Here is a 21,659-nt window from a genome sequence, read left to right as displayed (position 1 = left end):
GGTTCAAATATGTGACAAACATCTGATGCTGGACTCTGTTGCTGTGAGAGTACTGTTTAGGTGGATGGCAAAAAGGTGCACTTAGACAACATGTTAACACTCATACGTTTATTCTTCATGTGCACAAGCTGGATATACTGATTGAAAGCAGGAAAGAAAGGCGAACATTTAGCACGACATACCAGCGCTTCAACCCCGAGGACAAAGAGATTAGATAAGCCGCTGTGGATGATCTTATAACACACAAAAAATGAAAGGATTTTAATTTTTGTTGTAGTAACTTCCAGACACGATGATGATTAAACTTATAGACAATAGATAATACAGTGACAATAATGTCATGAGCACCAGGGAGTCACATTAACTTGAATGTCATTTGGCAGTAATTGTCAGCTTTAACTGAGCAGCTTCACAGAAGTACCAAGAGGTCACATATTTGTTGCTGAAATTGATAGTATGTTGGTTTCAAACATAAAATACTACAGAGGACTGCAGTAAGAGACAAGTAATGACAAACTGGAAAACCTCAGTGGCACTGACTGAAATGCACTTGATTGTATTTATAAGCTGGATAAAGAACAGAAAATACAACCTCAAAAATGATCATCAAGCTGAAGTGACACCTGCAGCAACTAAAAAAACAAACATTATCAGGCGTTCCTGTTCATTCTGATCCTGTACGCTCTGCTGAGGAAAGGAGCTGTACTGTCGACTGGCTTACAGTCTCTACACATGGCTTTGGCTTACAAAGAAGGATGTTTGGCTGAAGCATTATTCTTACATTCATATCTACTGCAATTAAGCCGAGATGGCAGCAAAGACAGAGTCGAATCAAAACAGAATCTCTGTCCAAGCAAGAGCAAAGAGCACCTAAAAACCAGAAAAAAAAGAAAAAAACATACGACACGAAAGGAAACATCTAAGGCTGCAATCTTGAACCTGAAATGTAATACTTAAAAAATTAATTAAAAATCATTGCATTACAACTGATTCCATAAATCTACACGATACCGTTGCTGTGTGCAGAGCAAAACAGTACATGATCGACACAATTTGTCCTGTCTTTGGAAGAAAGTACAGTTTTCTGGTTCTATCTGCAGCTGGCAGACACGAGGGTTGCTTTTTAATGCGACGATGAGCATCCAAGACAGCCAGTGTCTCCTCAGCCTTCGGTTAATTTACTGTACACACGCATATATAGTAAAGCAAGCAGAATATGTATGAAAATACAACACACACCTCAGTCCTATTTACAAAAAAGAAAAATCTTGAGAGAATCAGTTCATGACTAATAAAGCAAAAAGTAGAATACACAGTAAATCATCCAAGCTTCATTTAGATGACATTTGCTGATACTGAAAGAAACTCTTCCCTTTTTTTAATGCTAATGTATAATGCTAGAGTATAAAAAAAAGACACTTAAATACATATTTTATACACACACTAGTTCATTTCTGTGTATAAAGCACGCGCACACACACACACACACACACACACACACACATTGTGTGTCAGAATTTAAAACGTCATTCATATTTTTCCTTGTGTCTCCACAAAGATATTTTTCCTTTATATAAAAATTTCAGAAATGACTCAGCATTACATCTACACATCATGAATGCACAAGGAGAAATGCTGCACTGAGTAAATTCGTTGGGTATCTGACGATCTAAAGATTATGCCCTAATGAGGAAAAAGAAGTGGACAGACGGGAGTCAGTTGCAGAGAGACAGTACAAAAAAACAAAAAAAGGGAAACAGAGGAGGTAGATGTGGTGTCTCTACAACCAGTCTATCTGTGTTCATATGTGTGTGTCTGACTGGGCTTAGAAAAATGGCCCAAAAATCTTCCTTATACATACCAGACATCTGGTATTTAGATATTCAAATGCTTTAAAATTCATTTGATAGCCTGTATGCTTTTAATAGTGTTGCATAGATATATATTTATAGCTTTTGTTGAAGGGAAACCAGTAGAAACAACATACTACGCTAAGATTTAGCTTCATTCACCATATTTTTAAAACAATACTGAAGTAGAAATGTTAACTTTTCTAATATCCTTAAGCTGTTCTTTGGTGTTAGCAAGAATTGTGATGATTATCTTTGAAAACTATTTAACAGTATTTCAAGTACCGTGATATCCACAGTCTGACACACAGGCCATAACAGGATGTGTGCATATGTCTGTCAGTGAAATCTATGGCTTTAAAAAAAAAAAATCACACTAATCTGGCTCTTGGACCTAAACCAAAATAAATAAACAGCAACAAAGGATGATGACATGCGCTTCTCCCCAACTCACAAGGAAATAAAAGACTAACTCTGAGGTGCCACAAAATATGGGGAATCTGTTTGCTCTGTGGTTTTCTGGTGAGCAAAATGTGCACCAGCAATGACCAAAAATAAGACGAAGAAAACAACAAGGGAAATATCAAAACAAAAAAATATATATGGACGAGTAGATTGCTGGTGCTCATTTTGAGGGCACATACAAAAATAAATCTTACGATTCTCCCGATCCTTGGCTCTATTGTGTCGCTCTAAGCCTCCACAGCACCGTTGCTGTGAGGTTTGTGGCCGTTGACCTCGGTGTGGTTGAGTGCCTGCATTTCCTGTCCGGCGGCCTGCTTGTCCCGGGCCTCCTTCTCCCTCAGCAGGTGTCTGCGGTGGTAGAACAGGTAAGCCGGCAGCAGGAAGCCAGACAACGAGAGGATGAGCAGGCCAAGGTTGATCTGATGGATGGACGTCGCATGAGAGAGGTGGAAAGTTACAGTTACAGTCATACAGTCTCTGGTGAGAGTCAATGACAATAAATAAATAAGTACATGGACTGGACTGAACCAGAAATTAGAATTTGATCATTTTTGTTCCATTTTTTAAAAAATAAATTGTGGAAACTAACTGAAACTGGTTGTAAGCGGACAGCTAAAAGAAACGAAAATAACTGAAATTACACCTGACAAGTATTTAAGTGGTTAGCTGACGACGAACAAGACCAAGAATCTGCAGCCATGTTAGCCGCTCTGTGATGCTGTAGTAAGGTACAGCGCTGCTTTGAGCTAAATGAGAACATCAGCATGTTTGGCTGATATAAAGTCCACTATCTTGGCTCAGTGTGTTAGCATGCTAACATTTGCTAATTAGAAATAAACACAAAGTGAGGCTTTTACTAGTATTTGGTCATAAACCAAAGTACTGGACGAGCAAAATTGACATGATGATGGTGATGATGGTACTGCATGAAAAGTAAAAGGACCACTAAAGTCATAGCAATTCATCCTTAAATGGACATGAATATCTGTCTTAAATGTCACACTAATTTACCCTATAGTTATAAAAAAAAAAAAAATAGGAATTAGAAAAATCACTAGGATTCACTGGCTGGAAACCACAAAAGTGTCTGCGTCCTCACCCAGTAGGCGTCTCCTTTCAGTGGTCCAACCATGGCAATGAAGAGCGGCTGCTGCAGCAACGCGATCACAGCACTGATCATGGACTGGAGGCCCGTCAGGGTGCCAAAGTGGTTGGATGGGTAGCTGTGGGAAGGATATGGGTGGTTAATGAGACACGGAGCCCCACATTAATGAGTAAAATGTTATAATAAGGAGTTAAATTACACTGCATCATTTTAGATAATATCGTACTGCATTGAATTTTCTTAACAGAGTAAGTTGACTGGTGGCACATGCGGTTTAATCCAAGTAATGCAGCACTCCCTGACTTTTTTTTCCCCACCACATCTGGTTTCTTTTATCACACTGTAAAGTGCTGCTTCATGTTTGGTGTTTATATGGTGCTGGAAACAACTCTAAATGGGTCGAGAAAGTGTCTACTGTTTGATTACAGGTTTCAGACAAACCTGTAGGTAAAGTGCCGTGAAGTGAAGGCGCATTTTTTAACAAAGTTTTGTTCAGTGATTCAGTGATAACACCACTTAAAACACCCCTGAGCTTTTTCCGATTTCGTCTCGGATGCGAATGTGTTCAGCAGAGCTTCAGGTGCAGCACTCACACGGCAGCATAAAGGCCTCCGCAGCAGGAGTGGATGAAGCCTCGGACCATCGTGTGGAGGATGAAGGTCAAGATCTGAAGAAGAAACAGAGGAAAGAGGCATTAATTATCATTCTAATTATTAGAATAATATTATTACTTATCATTCTTTATTTGTTTCTTCGTTCTCTGGCTGCCATTTTGTCTTTTTGCTTTCGTGTGGGTGTGTGTGTGTGTGTGCACGCGCATCACCTGTAGAGGCAGGTTATCTACGAGGCCGCAGCATCCAAAAGCGATCAGCAGTAGATTGGTGAGAATGAAGGCTCTCATGGCGTTGGTCACTTTCTGGATCTTACTGTCTCTCTTGGGTCCACTGGTCTGTCTGATGGGGGGGCACAGACACACAGTGCTATATGTTGGACCACTCCCTTTCAACAACACCACCCAACGTTTGCACGTCTATCTGCCTGTATTATTGATTCAACTGCTTTAAACTGGCAGGACTCGCTGCATGTACCTCTGCTCTGTGCCTGGGGGGACAGTCTTCTCCTCTTTACACTCCTTCATCTTCCAGTCCATGATGTATCCGATCAGAGGACACGTGACCAGACACAGCAGCTGCAGTGTGCCAAAGATGGACGAGTAGAAACTCACTGAAGAAGAACAGACAAAATTAAGAAGATAAAAGATATGCCGATCAGGTTATGTAAAATACACAAATTTAAAGCCACACTGTTACACTACTCACCTTTCTCCTCTGCCTCAATCACCAGCTGCTCAGATGCTGAAATATAAAACCAAAGACCCACCCTGTCAGTGTCCCTTCGATAACATACAATAAATTAAAAAGACTGGGACTGTGGTTGAAGGTTTCGACACTCACGATGCTCATCACCGTGGGTGACCAAAAATTCCAGCATCTTGTTCATTGCCCCCATGAAGAAGATGATCCTCAGCTGGGACATCCCCATTGTAACCAGACTCCACAGGAAGATGGGAGAGAAAACAGACCGACGGAACGGAACAGCATCTGAGAGAAAAGCAGAAGAGGGTTGGTGTAATCTAATGTAAAAGTGACAGTGACATAAGTGAGTTTATTTCTATATTCATGTGTATGCAGGTGAGTCAAGGGTATGTGATTGGGATTTCTTTATCGTTACAGGAAAAAGCAAATTTTTGCAAAAGCAAACTGACTCTAAAAACTATTTAAATTATGAGAACAGTTTTTAATTGAACTAGTAACACCCTGCTGATATATGCAACCTGTAATGTGGGACCACAGGCAACGCAGTGTCCTTTTAAGGGGACGCAAGCCAAAATGATTGGAGGGGCCACTGGCATAAAGTGAAAAGTTAAGGGCTGTTTGTTGACTTACTGACAGCAACATCATGTCCATTAGGAAGTTTCTCTGTGGAGTGTCGAATGTCTCCGTTTTTCTGGCTCAGTCTCTCTGCAACTGCCTTCTGCTCCGATGAAGGCAGCTCTTCCAGCGTGAGAATCTTACTGTTACAAACACATCGACATGCACATTTGAGGGTTGGAGTGGAGGAGCGACGCTCTGATCAGCATTTTTGTGCTTCTGCGTCTCAGTGTGGATGATGAAGATGAAGAGACGGACACACTAACCTGTAGTCTACCTCATCAGGTGTCGGAAAGCCTTCTGTGGGCCAGTTGAGGAAACAGTTGAAAAAGACAAACCCAGCAAGACCCGCCCACATCCACATGATCACCTGGAAGGACACACCTGCGTCGTAGATCAGCTGGCAAGAAAGGAGGGGGAGGGGAAGAGGTTGGTTATATTATGGTGCAGCACTCAGTGCTCAGAACAAGCAGTACACTGACATGTAATCACTTAGTAGCATTTTTAACAGCTAATTCTTTACACATCCAGTAGACAAAAAACAACATCAGCATTTATTTGGATTATTTGGATTTATTATCACATGGCGTAAAAAAAAAACCAAAACTCTCTCATTCATTAAAATTTTGTATGTTTAAATAATTATGCCCGTAGTCCACTAATATCCTCCAAGTGCTATGATTAAGCACTATGCCTATATACATTTAAGTGGTTTGTTTGAGAAAGACATGAAGAATCTGTCAATATTATCAATAATCATTAGCAGTTGATTAGCTAATAAATTAAGAACTATTATTGTGATTTACCTTGACTCCAGGGAAGGTCACAGCAGAGGAGGCGTAGGAGCCAATCATCAGAGACATGACAGTGGAGCTCAGAGTACCAAACATGTTAGGAAGCTGCAGGGACAGAGGATGGGAGAAACAAGACACAAATCGTTTCAACAACGTCAAACATGTTCATCCAGACCTCAGTATACATACAGTTGAGTCAAGATGCAGTACGTTATTTTGACCAGCAGGAGGCAGACAGTGCTGAAAAATCTCCTCCTATTCAAGACACTGTGAACTGTTCCTCCCCGTGGCGTTTGCACCCAGTAACACTCTCTCCCTGCACAGCACGCCCATTAAAAAAATATTAGTTTCCGTGTCATGAGGAAACAAGAAACAAAGTCATGACCCAGTTTGGGTCCTGACCTCACAGTTCAAATGCAGACTAAGCTATACTTAGACACACATCCAGCCACTTTATTCATTCTATTTCAAAAAAAAAAAAAAATTCTTAGAGGTAGGATTAAAAGGTGGGAGCCAGTCTATAGCCGGCTCTTGATGAACTTCAGAGAGTCTGGTGGACCCAACATTGGGGCATTCATGACATACAGCAAAGGGGACAAGGTGGTTGGCACCAGGCACTAACACATCATATATTAGGCCGACCTATTTACAGTAGTAAGAAGCTTAGTGAACATAACAATGACCCAGTGTCCTTTGAATAGAGTTTTAAATGGGTCAATCATGATTATAAAATCACATGTGTGGGATTTTAGGTGTGCTGCATGACAAGCTCGCTATTCTCTCTCAACACTGACCACGGTTTTCCAAACTTCACCTAATCTCCCTGCTCAGTTGAAGTTCAGCATGTACTGTCAGTATCCTGTTTTATTAATCCCAGAGTTGTGTGTCCACACCTTTGCACTGATCTCTCTGACGGTGAACCAAAAATTTGGAAATTGGGAGGACTATGATCTAAACAAGAATAGGAAAGGGATTTTTACATTTAAACACAGTTCAAAGATGAGATTAAATTTTTCTATTAGTCTGGTGATGATTATCCATGGATGAGCTCCCTCTCTCACACAGACATGGCCATTTGATTAACTGTTAATAAAAAAAAAAACATAAACACAAACAAAGGATGCAGTGAGACTCTTGAAGCAGATCAGTCATATTTGCAGGGGACTCCCTGATGGGTTAAAGCCCATGAAATAACTCCTAGGAGAAGATTTCTAAGAACTTTATTGCCCCATATGAACATTCCTAGAACTGCTTTTGGTTCCTGACCAACAAGGCATAAAGGTGAAAAGACGTTTTTCTGTAAAAGCAGATGTTTTTGTGTGACAGGGTTTGGCTGCAATCTGGAGATTAGACTGTGGTGACAGTTTGTGGCTGGCAGACTAGTGTGTCTTGTAGTAGGAAGCATGAGGTCAATTCAAGAGCTGACACAACAATAAGGATGGCAGGTAAACAGGAAAGAAAGCTTTCCTGAGGATGTTCGAGAGAGGGCTTGACTGTCCCACTGAGACGAGAAAAACATCCCAGAGAACACCCGTCCCCATTCAGTGCTTCTGAGAATCGAAATACTTCACAACCGCTCTGTGGACACGAGATCTACGGTGCCGGACTCTCTGACTGCAGAGGTTTGCGGTATGCAGTCAGGAGGGCCCTCTGAGCACACAAGTGGAGTTTGCATCTCTTACTAATGTTAAAGCAAAGATATTCCAGCCGTGTGAGATGCCAGCTAACTGGTGTTTGCTTTCAGAAGAGTGTCTGAGAGACTTGCACGTGAGGCAGAAAGCAAAGCGTGACGTGTGTTTGTGTGTGTGAGCGTGTGTGTGTGTGTGAGCGTGTGCCAGCAGCAAGCGTGATTCCCACCACTGCATTCTGACAATTCTCATGAAATACATATCTCACACTTGCAGGGCCCAGCAGCACATGTCTTGCATGCTAACACTGCCAGAGGGACGCGGAGGGAAACACGTGACTGTGTGGAGGTACATGAGGGTCAACTGGTGTCAGAAAGTTACACACAAATGGAGCTTTGGCCGTTCAGTTGTCGCAGCTAATCAGTTCAAAATGTACTCTTGCTGTGCTCACTCACTTGGGTGTTTTAAGACTTTGGCACCGGGTTTAATTAAGACCTTAATCACTGAGAGAATGCGCCAAATAGTAGCTTAATGAGCGCTGAAATTTTGATGCAGCCTTGAACGTGTGGACGAGAGGTAGACTATGGGAGGAGAAAGTGGAATAAGAGGGAACGGGAGTAGAGGAAAAGAAGGAGAAAGGTGTATAGAAATAAGCAAGGAAAAAGAGAGGTAGTGGGAGTTAACATTTTTTTGTTCTGTCTGATCTTCCCAAGCCACAGCTGCAGCCCCTCTCTCAGTGGAGATCCCAGCAGGAAGCAGTAAACCACAGCCGATTAGCACCGGCTTCTTCTCTCCACCTCAGTTCTCTGCTTCCCTTCCTGCCTGTTCATAGGCTGGTCAAACCCTCATCCCTCATAGCGTTGGTACAGCACTCTTGTACAGCTGCACTAGACTTATGTAACACACACAAAAAAAGCAGTCTAACATAAAGATGGTGTTTCAGTTGCCCTCCGTTGAAGCCTCAAAACCTCAAACCTCATGACGTGTGACTCTCGCTTTTAAGGTTTCTAATCCAAAGCATCACCAGGTCCCTGTAGCGGCCTCTGGAAGTTCAACCTTTTCGCTAACTGAGACCACAGTTAGCACATGGAAGGCTGACAGCTCTGACGGCGGCAAGGAACAGCTGAAAGGACATTTCAAACAGGAGTGCTGAAGGGCAGCCCCACGCCCCACGTCTGTCACAGCAACTGCAAGTGGAGTGTTCACATTCCTTCGATGCCAATGTGACACACGGGCGTACAGACCTATTGTGCATGATTAGCATGAATCATTTAAGGTAATTAATGATTTGTGCAAACCAGGATGGAACAAAGACTGGTTGCTTCTGGCAAAGATTTAGCAGTAAAAAAATCCAAGGCAGGAATGTTTTCTGATATGAACTTCAAAAACAAAATGGTGTGCTAGCACAAGTTAATAAGGCCGAGTTAATAAGATCAGTCGAACCTAATTGTTGTGTAAAAATGTTGTAGAGCAAGGTTTATTTGATACAGTCACACTGCACATTTACAGGCTTGAGCTGTCTTCAAAATGTTATTTTGTTTGCACAAAAATCCAAATGTGCACACAACAATTAGCGCAGTGGATCTAATGTCTTTTGCGCCAGGAGGAGTTAACCACCCTGATCAAGTCATACAGTTAAGACTACTTAAGCAGCAATGTGCGTAACATATGTTGCCTGTGATTTTTTTTTTTGTCCATATTCCATGTACTCTAACTTGTAATAGTATGAAATCATGAGGTTGTATCGGAGCGTAATGTTCATCATTAGACTCTGACACTGATTACACAATAACCCAAAATAACAGAGATTTCTCTTGTTTTATAACCAAGTTTGGGTTATGACTCTAAAGCACATGGTTTAAATCATGATGGCGCTTGTGTGTATATGTCTCTCAGTATTTGCGCTCAGCAGTCATTCGATCTTCAGAACGACAACAACAACAACAACATTGTGGAGGTCAATGCTGGTACACCCGACCTCATTAGAGAGGGAAAGAGGGACGCAGAGGTCAGACAGGGACAAAGGGGGGGAGGGGTTTGAACATGACTCAAATGTGTGTGTGAGCGATTAAAGGCATAGAAAGAGCACAGTATCTCGCTGTGTGGAAGTATGTGTTAGACACTAAACACCAACACTAAAGGTTTTCATGTTGTAGTGATGCTGCTACACTGCATCACTGGGGAAATAAACAGATGCTCTTATCAGGTATAACATCTTCACACTATATTTATTTTCAGTATCAGTCCCTGCTGCTTTAAAAAGATATATAAATCTTCATCAACCCATCAACAATTTTACTAATCACTTCGCCGATTAATTGTTACAGCTCTAATATGTAAATATTGCAGATGTCTTGTGCATCGCTTTAGGTTCATTTATGCAAGATCCAACATTCATATATTAGTATATTATGACCCTCTAGAAGTGTGCATTGGAGCCTGCATCAGATTGTGTGTCAACAATGAGACTCAACACTCAATTATCTTTCTCACTTACTGCACCTTTAAATGGTGTGTTTACAAACAGCACCCAAACAAAATCTGCACAGTGCACCTTTAATATGTGCATCTGAACAGCATGACTGTCCCATAAAAATGAACTCAATTGAACAAACTACGTCACATCCCTCGTGTGGGTGATATTTCACTTTGGACCTAACTTATTTTTTCCCCTCTGTAAAACAGTCATGTCAGCTGTTTATTGGCACGTTTCAGTGAGGCACAGCACAGGAACATGTTTTTTTAAATCGAGCCATACTGCAGAGAGCCACAGAGACATGAGTCTTATCTTTTTTTTTCCACAGAGTCAGGCTATAGACTGCTGACAGGGGAAAGGTCAGAGGACAGGGTCATCTCATCTGTCCAAACCACTGGACCTTCATTATCTAAACATCTGTTTCACGTTTGTCTCGCTGTGCAAAACACACATTAGTACATCCACACATGTGCACAGTCATGTAGAGTTGAGAAGGTTCAGTAGTGATTTTCTGCTGACTGCTGGGCAGGAGAGAGACACAGCAGAGAGGACGAACACGAGAACAAAGGAACAAGGAAGGAAGGAAGGAAGGAGAGGGGGCAGAGGAGACGAGAGAAAGTTTGGCCTTGAGTGTTTTGAATAGAGGTGAGTGGGCCGAGCTTCGGGGAGGGTGTGTAGTCATCTGGAGGCCATTATTGGCCGAAACACAAATGCGAGACTTTCCATCTGGGAAAAGTCATGCGCGTCTCAAGAGGGAACACTGTTAACACACTCACGTGCAGTCCTGACGTGCAGCACAAACCCAAATACTTGCCAGGACGCAGGAGGCATCGGAAACAATAAAGCACACTTGATCATGTTGGCACCAGCTGACACATCACACGCGAATACACATGCCTGACGCGAATGTAAACAAACACAGCTCCCAGTCACAACACACACTGTTTCCTCAGCTGAAATAAATAGAGGCTCTGACCATGCTGAGACTCTCAGCTACCAAAACTGGTCTGCTCATTTGTTCCAGGAACACAAGCCTACATTAGTACTTTCTTACAATGTGACTTATGTAACCACAGTAAGGACACAGCTGAGAGATTGCTCTTTTTTGCTGTTTCAGTGCTTTAATATGAGACAGGATGTCAGAAAGTGAGGCCAGGTTTTAGATAATGACTAAAAACAAGCCTGACAACAAACATATTCAACCGAATGCTGAGGAAGATTCAGGGTTTGTATGATTACCAATTCAAACGCTCATTTAAAACATTTTAAGAGCGTTTTTGGTGTGCTTTATCTTCTTTACCTTGGTGCTAGAAGTACCTTGAATGTGAGGCCCTGTTCATATTAAAGACCACGTTTTGTCCTGAATGTCTCGATCGCACAGCTTTTAAGATACCGCAAAGGCAGCCGCAGAGCTAATCCAATTTGTGGTTTGTATGTAACACAACAAAGCTCCAAAAGACTCCAGGGGTGAGTCATCATGTTCTTTTTTCCCCCTTCATTCTTTTCTTTCTTTCTTTCTTTCTTTCTTTCTTTCTTTCTTTCTTCCCCTACTAGCTCAGAAATGGCCAGAATCAGTCAGAATTTTTTGTGTCATTGTCCATTTCCTGTTGGTTGTGCGTCTCACCGTGAGTGAGGTGAAGGTCAAGCAGATGCCCCCAAAGCCGTTCAGGGAGAGAGCCAAGAAGATGAGTGCTGACAGAACTGCAAAGAAAAGGAGAAACGCAGGAGGAGAGTTAATACCAGAGTCCACTCTCTAAAAACAAGACTGGAGGACATGTCCTCCCTCGCTTCCTCCAGCGAGAAGCCCTAAGAAGTTTGAGATCATTCAAAGATGAGGCCAACACAGTTGCCCCAAAGTCGAACATCTAAATGGCTAAATTATGAACTTTTTATTTACTCGCAGTTTGTTCGTCTTTCTTTTTCTTGATTTTTGTGTTCTTGCTGTTTTATATGTTTTTACAGCCACATTTGTTAATTAATTAAAAAAAAAATAAACTTGTCCTCGGCCCTCTTGTGAGAGCAGCAGAGGGAACCGAGCTAAATAAGCAGGCTACAGGAAATAAAACTTGAAGGTATCACGCAGGCATTTTCCTGATGTGTTTTGAATAACAGCTGAGCACGTTCTTCTCCGCTCATCTTCCTTCCCATCTGAAACTGTGCGGTTTCCATTGCAAGAAGTCACTATTGCACATAGTTATTTGCACAGATGTGAAAGAGGAGGGTGTGAAGAGTGTGGAGAATCATTAGTGGAGTGTCAAGCATCTGCCTGTTTTTAGACTTTTGCTCACCTGCCCAAGTGTACCTGGTGCAAACAAAGGAAAATATCTTAGTGAGGTGTTGGGCCACAACATGCCCGCAAATACAAATTCCTGCCCATGAACCAATAACACACACACACACTAAGAACAATGTGCTCCCTCTGGAGCTATCACAGGAAAGAAAAGCAAAGTTTCAAAATGAATGTGTGTGTGAGACCTACTGTTCTGTGTCAACCATTCCCACATTGACCCCAATGAATGTTCCTGCTGACAGTCCGATCACATCCCAGTCACCCTATTTATTGATGGTTTTCCCATCAATAAATAGGGTCACTCTGACTCACTCTGTTCAGCATTTTTACACATGCCAGAAATCATGACTGGATCTTAACTGCTTAATTGTACCATGCAGTGCACCTGTGTGGAAGCATTTCCATGTGCTAGGTTTCTCATCAAATCTATCAGGTCATAAATGGTGTGAATGCTTTTTATTTTGTGCTGGCTCATTAACATGCACAGGTGAACACACCCTCAACGTAAAATGAAAAAACAGAGAATGTTGCTCCTCCTGACGAACAGCTAGTCTCAAACTGAAAGATGTCTGATAACTGAAGCATGTTTGATGCTGCACAAAGTTCTGCGTGTTGGCTACACACAGCAGTAGATTCATTCATACGCAGCACGTATGTTAGCATTTGAACTCACCATCAGGGTTGTAGGCTGACGCGGCCATCATGATACAGGACAGGCTAAAACACGAACTGTGACGACAGAACAAGGACATTTTTAATTCTTGCACGCTATACCAAATGTTGTCATGCTGAAAGTCATATAAATGTACAATATCTTATCATATGATATGAGCCACAACATAAATAAATACCACGGGATAAATAACCAAGTCTCTGTGTTTGCAAAGGTCTGAGTCATAGAAATAGTCATAGAAGTACATCAATGTATTCACACGTGCGCACGCACACACACACACACACACACACACACAAACACACACTAGTGCCCTGCCAACATTCATTGATTCGCACACTGAGAACGCACCCTCCTCCCACTTTGGGAATGTGATCTTTCTGCTTTTTTTTTTTTTTTTTACTACAACCTCAGTAGTAGTTGAGGTACTGTGTAGTGTTTTAAGCAGCTTCCACTCCAGCCTCTCTTCATCATGACATTTACACAAGAAATATAAAGTAATCAAATTTCCATAGCATAGAAATAAACAAGTTTTCATGAAGCAATTCTCTCTAAATCTCTCTAAATATTTTTTTTATATATATAAACAGATCAACCCTGCACACATGCACATTCCTTTACATTGTGATGATATTTACAACCATTACCTGCCCACCAGGCGGATCGGGCGTGGCCCAAACTTGTCCATCAGGATACCGAGTGGCAGGGTGGTGGCGCTGAGCAAGAAGGAGCCAATGGTGAAGCCCAGATTTAGCATCTCCTCCTGATCCACACAGCTGAGCCAACCCTCCTCCTCGCGACCGGAGGAAGAGTTGCCCGAGGACACGACCACAGAATCATTCTCTGTGGGAACAAGATGTGTAGGGATGATTAGAGCATGACTGGCAAGAATGTATACAGAAAACACCTGAAACATTTGCGGTCCCTGAGCAAGAGGTAATTAAGAGGAAAGGGACCAGTAAAAAAAAAAACAAACAAACATATACTTCTGCTGCATAAACCTCTGTTTTTCCCTTAAAATTTGCCTTTTATTCATAAATTATTGAAAAAAAAATGGTACCTCTCTGGTCACAGCTGGCAAAACCCTTGTGTTTTGTTGACACTCACTGTACTTCTTCATTATCAAGAAGAAGATTACTGAGATAAATCAGGGCCCTTTAAGTAACTGGTGTCACAGTCAACTTAAATTAAAAGAATAGAATATATCAATACTGAGAGCAAACTTTACATCAAAAAAAATGAAAAAAAAATGGAAGCCAAAGTGAGGGAAGACCGCGTTTGACGAATTCACAAACTTTGCAGGTAGTGAGCCAGAAATGTAGCTTGCAGCTTATTTGCATTGTATAACATAACAGAAGCAGGTTCCTCATCTCTTACAAGCACAAGTTATGCTTTAGGGTGATATTTACCTTTTCTGGTGTGTGTGTGTGTGTGTGTGTGTGTGTGTGTGTGTGTGTGTGTGTTCTGTATTTGTGTATGAGAGACAATGTCAATATTTTAGAATATTTACCCAATATTCAAATAACTTAATTTTTTTGTTTGAATATTGCAGATCTTGTTCTTTTAGATGGCACATGAACAAAAATTGAAGTTTAAGCTTAAGAAATAATAATGAAATTAATACTAGTTGCAAAATTAATCATTATTTTCTCTGCTGTTTGCTGAAGAACGTGTACTTCTGAAAGGGTTGACAAAATACAGCAATGAGCATAAAGCAGTGATGGTACACAAAATAAAGAAATATATCACGTTTAAACTCGTTCAAACTAATATTCTGTAATTAATCAGTGTGGAAAGGTTAAGTTTGTTATCTCATACATGACTTATATTTGGGGTCAATTAGAGTTCAGGAAACAAACTGTTACGATAAGCCAATTAGAGAAATTCAAACAGACTAATTTGGGATCTTAAGTCCTGCATATAAAAGAACCACCAACACCAACCAACCGAGGGACTCTAGTGTGAATAGTCTTTTTCTTTTCTGTACTGTGTACAGATGCAGGTACTTGTTTCCTGTGTATTTATTCTTTTTTGAATGCACATCCTTCCCTTATCCCAGCATGCTTTGCACCCTATATACCCTGTTTGCACAACACTGTAATTTCACAGTTATGGGACTAATAAAGGATTATCTTATCTTATCTTATCTTATTATCTTATCTTAACCACAGATGCAGAGAACATGAAAATCCTCTATGTGAGTCATGAAGTATCGAACTGTTAAAGAGACACAAAGCAACAAATGATTAAAGTTGATGATTAGAGCTGCTAATCTGCTAATGTTACCTGAGCACAGGTGTGAGTAGAAACCTTCCCTTTTCAGCATGATGAGCAGGGAGCCCCAGCCAAGCAGCACGGCTGAACACAGCAGGTTTTCAATGACTGCTGTCACCGCCATCCACCAGCGCCTCCTGTAGGCCTGGAGGAGAGATGGCGCCATCGCTGCTGCTCTGTGATGGAGGAGCGACCGAGAGGCAGGAAGGAGGGAAGAGAGGAGATGGGAGGAAGAAAATAATTAGAATGATTAAAACAAAGGTTCATTAAAGAAATGGGTGGCAAATATTAAACCAATTAGTAAAACGGTCTTTTCTTACGCATGATAGTAAACACTAGATGTTAGAGCTTTAGGAAACTACGATACCACAGTATGTATTATAGCCTAGTTTGCAATGACTGTTCCTGGATCAGCCTTCAAACAAAAAGAAAGAAAAAAAACTCACAAAGCTCAACGAGAGGATGCATGTAAACAGAGCAGATTCCAGAGCTCAACCTGACATGTCCTTAAATGTCTGGTTTTGTTTGACGGTGAAAAAAAAAGCTAAGATATTTAATTTACTGTCCCAAAAGAATGCAAAAACAAGCAAATATTCCCATTTGAGAAGCGCAAACCACAGAAAATTTGCTATGTTTTCTTAACTGAATATGCTTACCCCATATTGTTCCATTGTCAAAAGTTATCATTATTCTTACTTTTCTGTTCATTAACTAATTGTTGCAACTGCAACAAGTTGGGGAGACTTGGTGGAGTCCCTGGAGACAGGACATTTTTCTCTCAGTGTGACTAATGAGCGCCTACCACCAGTCATTGTTTTGTAAATCCCATTTGGGCACCTGACACCTTGTGCTTCATTGTTGTCAGAAATCCTCCCACTGTGCTGTCAGTATTGCAGCTATTTCATCCTTGATGTTGACCTGGGGGAACAATGCAGAGCACTCGACTGGTCTGCTTTTGTTCTGGAAATGGCGCTAGCGTCTTAAATAGGTGACATTTCCATCTGAAATCACGCAGCGTTCGATTCAAGGAGTCTTTCGACATGTAACCACAGTCGGGCTTCGGGTTTATCTCACTGGGGTCGATGGGTCAGAAGTGACCGGCGATGCAGCTCTTATGCAAACAACAACACACACAAGCAGACTGAAACTTGTGATGTGACTGATCAAACAAAGTCAAGTTGGTCATGACCATCTGGAAACACACACACACACACAGGACAGGCCACCAGTCACTATAACCTATAACACCAGTAAGCAACACACAGAATCTAGTCATGAATGTCTTGACTGGCTCACACACACACACACACACACATCTGGAAGACATCTAAGCAAGAAACAAAGATCCAAATATAACCAGCTATTCCATTTGGCGGCAAACCAGAGAAGAAGTGGAAAGAGGGAGGAAAAGTTTCAGCCTCTTGATTTGAGGAGAAGCAGGAGGGAGGGAGGGAGGGAGGGAGGGGGCTGCAGTCACAGCCTCAAACAGGAAACACCTTCAGTGCTTCCTAATGAGGGCATCTCTACAGCGTGTGTGCGTGCGCGCGTGTGTGTGTTGTATGGGAGAAGGAGAGAGGATCTAATGGGGAAGATTTGTCTCTGCGTATGTTCTCATGAGGCGTGCGTGTAATGCGATTATCTATAGCCAACTGAACGGCCATTGTGCTGAAAAGAGAGTTTGAAAAGGGGGGATATGAGTGTAACTGACACCCCATACTGCCCCGTCAGAGCAAGTGCTCACTCACACACACACACACACACAAGCACACACACACAGCACCCCCCAAATCCCCCAACAACAATGTGACAAAGCAAGACAACACTCGTCACTCTGTCTTGTAAATGACAAATTAACATGTTAACTGAATCACAAGGGTACACAGAGAGTAAAAAGGATAACTTTTTGACTGGTGTGTGTCTGTCGCTGATGTCTTGTTTTGTATGACCAGCAATCCAAACCTCCAAATATTCAATTTAGCTTAATTTAAAAACAAAAAAAGCAGCAAATTTTCATATTTTAAAAAAAAGCTGTAAGTGTCACATTTTTTTTGGTCATTTTTGCTTGAAAATGACTGAAACGATGAACAGATTATCAAGACAGAATCAGATGAATGTTCTGTTGGACAAATTTTTGCAGCTCTGAACAAAAATATATCTTAGTATTGACATGATTCAGTCTTTATAATCCAGTATAATTCCCTAATCAGTGGGATTAACCATTAACCGCATCCAGTGCAACATGACAACATCGAGGAGTTTTCCCTCATTGCGTTTCGTGTAACTTTTCCCCATGAGTCACAGACTAACACTTAACTTTTGTTTACTCTCAAAGCATCATCTTTACTTGTTCACATACGGGACTTGAAGTTAACACCTTTTCCAGTAGCTCCTATTGTCAAGTTACAAATTGAAAGCCTGTGTTACCATTAAAATTTCAACCTAGTTTTCTGTCAGGGCAAACAGTGTGTGCGTGTTAGTTTTTATAGCTCTTACAGACAACGAGACATTTGGAGCCACGGCTGCTAATGACAGCATAACAATGGAAGACATTTCCAAGCTGCTGGTTGAAAATAGCAAAACTACTAGCGTAAGATGTGCAGAAAAGCAATCCTGACACCCTTTCTTTAATCTTTCTTCTTTTACCTAATCATTAACTGTGCTGCTGTTCACTGGGTTTGTCCTAATACCTTAACTTTAAAGGCAGGGGGTCTCAAGAGCACAGTGGACCCAAAAACGCAATCATCTGGATTTTAATTAGTTGTTTTAATGAATGAGGCTGCCACTACTAATCAGGCTTTTAAAACCCAGACGTAAATCCTCATTTATGTGCTGAATGTGCCGTTTCTCACAGTGTCACTTTGAGCAACATTAATCCGCTCCGTGTTCCCTCCGTCTGACCAACACAAAGACACAGTCTTGTATCTTTGGTTTTAGACAAATATTAAGTGCAGGAATGGTCACAGAGCCGTCCATGTTGGAGAAGCCAGGATGTTATAAAGTATTTGTTAATGTGTCGATTCAGCAGAGCGGACAGACAGAACAGCCTTTCAAACACAACCAGACGCGGTCTATTAAAGGCCTAAGTATAGAGAGCGCTGTCACATGGATTGGATTTGTGATGCTGTGGCTGCAGAACACAACAAATCACATACATTATGGGTAGTCATTGCTCCGGAGACAGCGAAGTACACGCAACATGGAGTCATGGCTACTTGGAGTGTGTGTGCCTATAAGAAGTGCACGGTATCAGCTGCTCCTCAGTGTGTGTTTGAGCTCAGGTTATATGATCACATGTGAATTGGTGCAAGATGCAGTGGTCTGGTCTGATTCCTCCACTTCCACTTTTCACATGTTCTTCCCCTCTGTTTCCCGCCAGTTTTGTACTGCTCATTACCAGATGCAGTTACTAGGTACCTGGCATGTTGTCATTATGGATAACAAGAAGTCAAAAATGATTGCTAAAAGAACCCTGGGTGATAGTGTGGACTGGCCTGGTGTTGTGATGTGGGAACACACAACACTTGACAACACACAAGCTAAAAAACAAACATGTCTTCAGGATCGGCAGGCAGTTGTGAGCCCTTCTCATAATACTGTGAAGTGTGTGTGTGTGTGTGTGTGTAGAGGGAGAGCAGGTGAAGTTGGTACTAACAGAAACACCATATAAGGAAGTTGCTTCCTGAAATAGAGCCTACCTGAGCACCAGCAGCTGAATGATGCAATGTTGCCATGACTAACTCCACTGTTATGGCCATTGGCCATGGAGTGTTTTGGTATTTACACAGGAAGGGGGTCGGGGAGGGGGGGGGGGGGGGGGGGGGGGTTATTATCTTATTTGTCTAAGATAATAACAAACGACAAACGTTTTGTCGCTATTGCGTTTGTATTAAAGAACTGAGTTGACATGTTTAATTCATCACGTGTCCTACTTTCTTTCAAGTCTTTTTGTTGTTGCTCCCATCCAGCCCTGCTCTTTTTTCCCCACGGGGATGTTTCTGACCTTGACCAGCCGTGTTTATCAAACTCTGCAGGACATAAAGGACCGCAGGGAAAACTCTTTATGCTCACAAGTTTCTAAGAAAATAAACCAGGCCCTCTAGGAGCCTCTGTTCCCCGAGGAGTCCAAAAAACGCAACCCCTGAGGCTGCCCGGCCGGCCAGCAGCTGTCTCTCCACGGGCATGACCTCAGACCGGGCTCCGGTTACCGGCACGGCAGGGCTGAAAAGACCCGTCCCGGGGTACGTCTAATGCCGCATTCACGTGCTTAGACGTAACGTCTGAATTGTGAGTTCAACTACGCATAAATGTCCTGCTCAAAAAGTGGGGGGTAGGGGTGGGGTGGGATCCGTTTCCCATGATAGGAGACAGGGGGCAGTGAAGGAGACAGAAGGAGCTGTTAAATCAATGACAAGAGATATTTATAATTGTGCTGGAATGATTAACTGATTAATTAGCTAATCAACAGAAAATCAACAGTGATTTAAAATAACATGTTAATCATTTAAGTCCCGCTTCCAAAATATGAGTACATGACTGAAAAACAAAAATAATGCAGCCCCAATTTAGTTATGAAACATGATATTAGGCCTAATTAAATAATTAATTTTAGGCCTAATTTTTGCCTTTATCATCACTACTCCTGCAAAAACCTTTTCTGACTGATTTCATGCAGCACAACACACGTTAAACAAGTCTTCAATGCTTCTTTACTCTACAGCTATTTCTGTGATCTAAAAAAAAAAAAAAAGACTCACAAAAAGTTTCTAAAATCTGACTTTAGGGCCTGGCCGTGAATGCCACAAAGTCTTATCTTTATCCAACGTGTCTGCGATCCCCCGCTTCTGCTTAAAGCAAGATGATATTCAACTTACGGCTACATTTTAATCAGTCATATGTGAGATGTGAAACAATTGAGAAATGAGCTCCAGCGTGTAAGTGTAAGCTAACAAAGCACAAAGGATAAACAGAGAAAGCGTGAGCTGCCCCTGCGGTCACTTACTAAGCAGCGCGCTCATTGTGGTTTCTACTGACACTTCCCATCCAAACGGTGAACGCCGACACATTGAACACCACACACACACACACACACTTGCACCAGTTTCACACAGTTTTTGTTTTTTTGTAAAACTTTTCTACGTTATGTGTCAGACACCGAGGCTTAAAGTTGTCAAAGTGTGCACTCCGTGCCACGTGTGAGCTGTCGGTCAGTCCTGCTGCCGCGTCGCCGCTTCAGGTTATTCCAGTGAGTATTACACTTATTAACACACAGCATGGAAACAGTAAAACCACCGAGGTAATAAAAATCATCTACTTACACGAGTGGGATGTCTTCTTAGAAAGGAAAAATATCTGAAATGCGCCTCTCTCTCTCTCTCTCTCTCTCTCTCTCTCTTTTTTTTACTTTTTCTTTTTTTGCTGTTCTTATTGCTTCTTAGACAATTAAAAAGTGTGGCCGCTGCTTGTTGCTGTTGTCTTAATTAGCAGAGGCAGAGAGAGCCTGAATCAAGCCTTCCCTTTTCTCTGCTTCCTCTCCGTCTTGTCGAGGTTTCGTAGTAGCCTCTAAGAGCCTCCACACTTCTTTTCTCTCTTCGGTTTCATTACAGACTCCCCCCTCTTTTTCTCCTAATTTGACTTCTAATTCCCTCCCTCTTCTTTCTTTGACTTTAGTCACCACCCTGCTGCCTTTACTGGCCACCAGTCTGCAAGACAAGCTTCACGTCGCTCTCCTCCCTGCGCAGATGCTGCGTCGCGGAGCCTTGCAGCAGGGGACTCTGAAACGATTAAAATCAAAAGAAAAGAAAAGAAAAGAACAGAAAAATGTGACCTCAAATGGGACGAGCAGCAAAAACGAACGCCGTCACATTTCATATCACTGATAATTACAGCAGAAACAAACATCCACCCACCTGAAACTTATATATCACACTCTTCCACTTTAAAACACACACACTCACACTCACAGTGCTTGTACATGAATATCAAAATCCTCTAAGTTGTGTACAGGCCTACTGTACATGTTATGTACAGTACATGTATCATGTACACACAGCCACCTGCTTAATAATACATTACCCAGCCAGTAGTTGCTCTTTTGTACTCAAACTTGCACCTGCAACTGTTTTTTCAACTTCTCCACCGTATATAATAATCCTATGTTTATTTATTTGTTTTAT

General features: G+C 41.8%; 1 protein-coding gene and 1 long non-coding RNA gene across 3 annotated transcripts; one reads left to right on the top strand and one right to left on the bottom strand.

Moving 5' to 3' along the window:
- Nucleotides 1-93: 93 nt before the first annotated feature.
- slc43a1a (solute carrier family 43 member 1a) lies at nt 94-21,115 on the bottom strand. Of its 2 annotated transcripts, none has more exons than XM_046406241.1 (15): nt 20,802-21,115; nt 15,499-15,662; nt 13,860-14,055; nt 13,213-13,268; nt 11,874-11,950; nt 6,158-6,250; nt 5,618-5,751; nt 5,367-5,494; nt 4,875-5,021; nt 4,740-4,775; nt 4,509-4,644; nt 4,244-4,373; nt 4,014-4,087; nt 3,415-3,538; nt 94-2,792 (listed from the first exon to the last, which is right to left on the bottom strand). In XM_046406241.1, exons 2-15 carry the CDS (start codon nt 15,650-15,652, stop codon nt 2,319-2,321), a joined length of 1,959 nt encoding a protein of 652 aa, XP_046262197.1. In that variant the 5' UTR covers nt 15,653-15,662; nt 20,802-21,115; the 3' UTR covers nt 94-2,318. The 2 variants fall into 2 exon arrangements, with proteins under 2 accessions (XP_046262197.1, XP_046262198.1); XM_046406242.1 differs by having other exon boundaries at nt 2,399-2,734; nt 20,802-21,111.
- LOC124068219 lies at nt 19,573-21,273 on the top strand. The gene is made up of 2 exons (XR_006844892.1): nt 19,573-19,770; nt 21,154-21,273. It is a non-coding gene; the product is annotated as an uncharacterized LOC124068219 (long non-coding RNA).
- The last annotated feature ends 386 nt before the right edge of the window (nt 21,274-21,659 follow it).

This window comes from Scatophagus argus, chromosome 12 (assembly GCF_020382885.2).
Source record: "Scatophagus argus isolate fScaArg1 chromosome 12, fScaArg1.pri, whole genome shotgun sequence".
Lineage (NCBI taxonomy): Eukaryota > Metazoa > Chordata > Actinopteri > Scatophagidae > Scatophagus > Scatophagus argus.
The sequence above is the reverse complement of the archived record's forward strand: the minus strand, read 5'-3'. Positions and strand labels throughout refer to the sequence as shown.

Excerpts from the sequence above, each read along its gene's own strand:
- slc43a1a (XM_046406241.1), bottom strand. The coding sequence starts at position 15,652 with ATGGCGCCATCTCTCCTCCAGGCCTACAGGAGGCGCTGGTGGATGGCG. Across the intron at positions 4,776-4,874 it reads CACCCACGGTGATGAGCATC|CATCTGAGCAGCTGGTGATT; the intron begins GTGAGTGTCGAA and ends TTTATATTTCAG. Across the intron at positions 2,793-3,414 it reads TGAAAGGAGACGCCTACTGG|AGACTGTATGACTGTAACTG; the intron begins GTGAGGACGCAG and ends GACTCTCACCAG.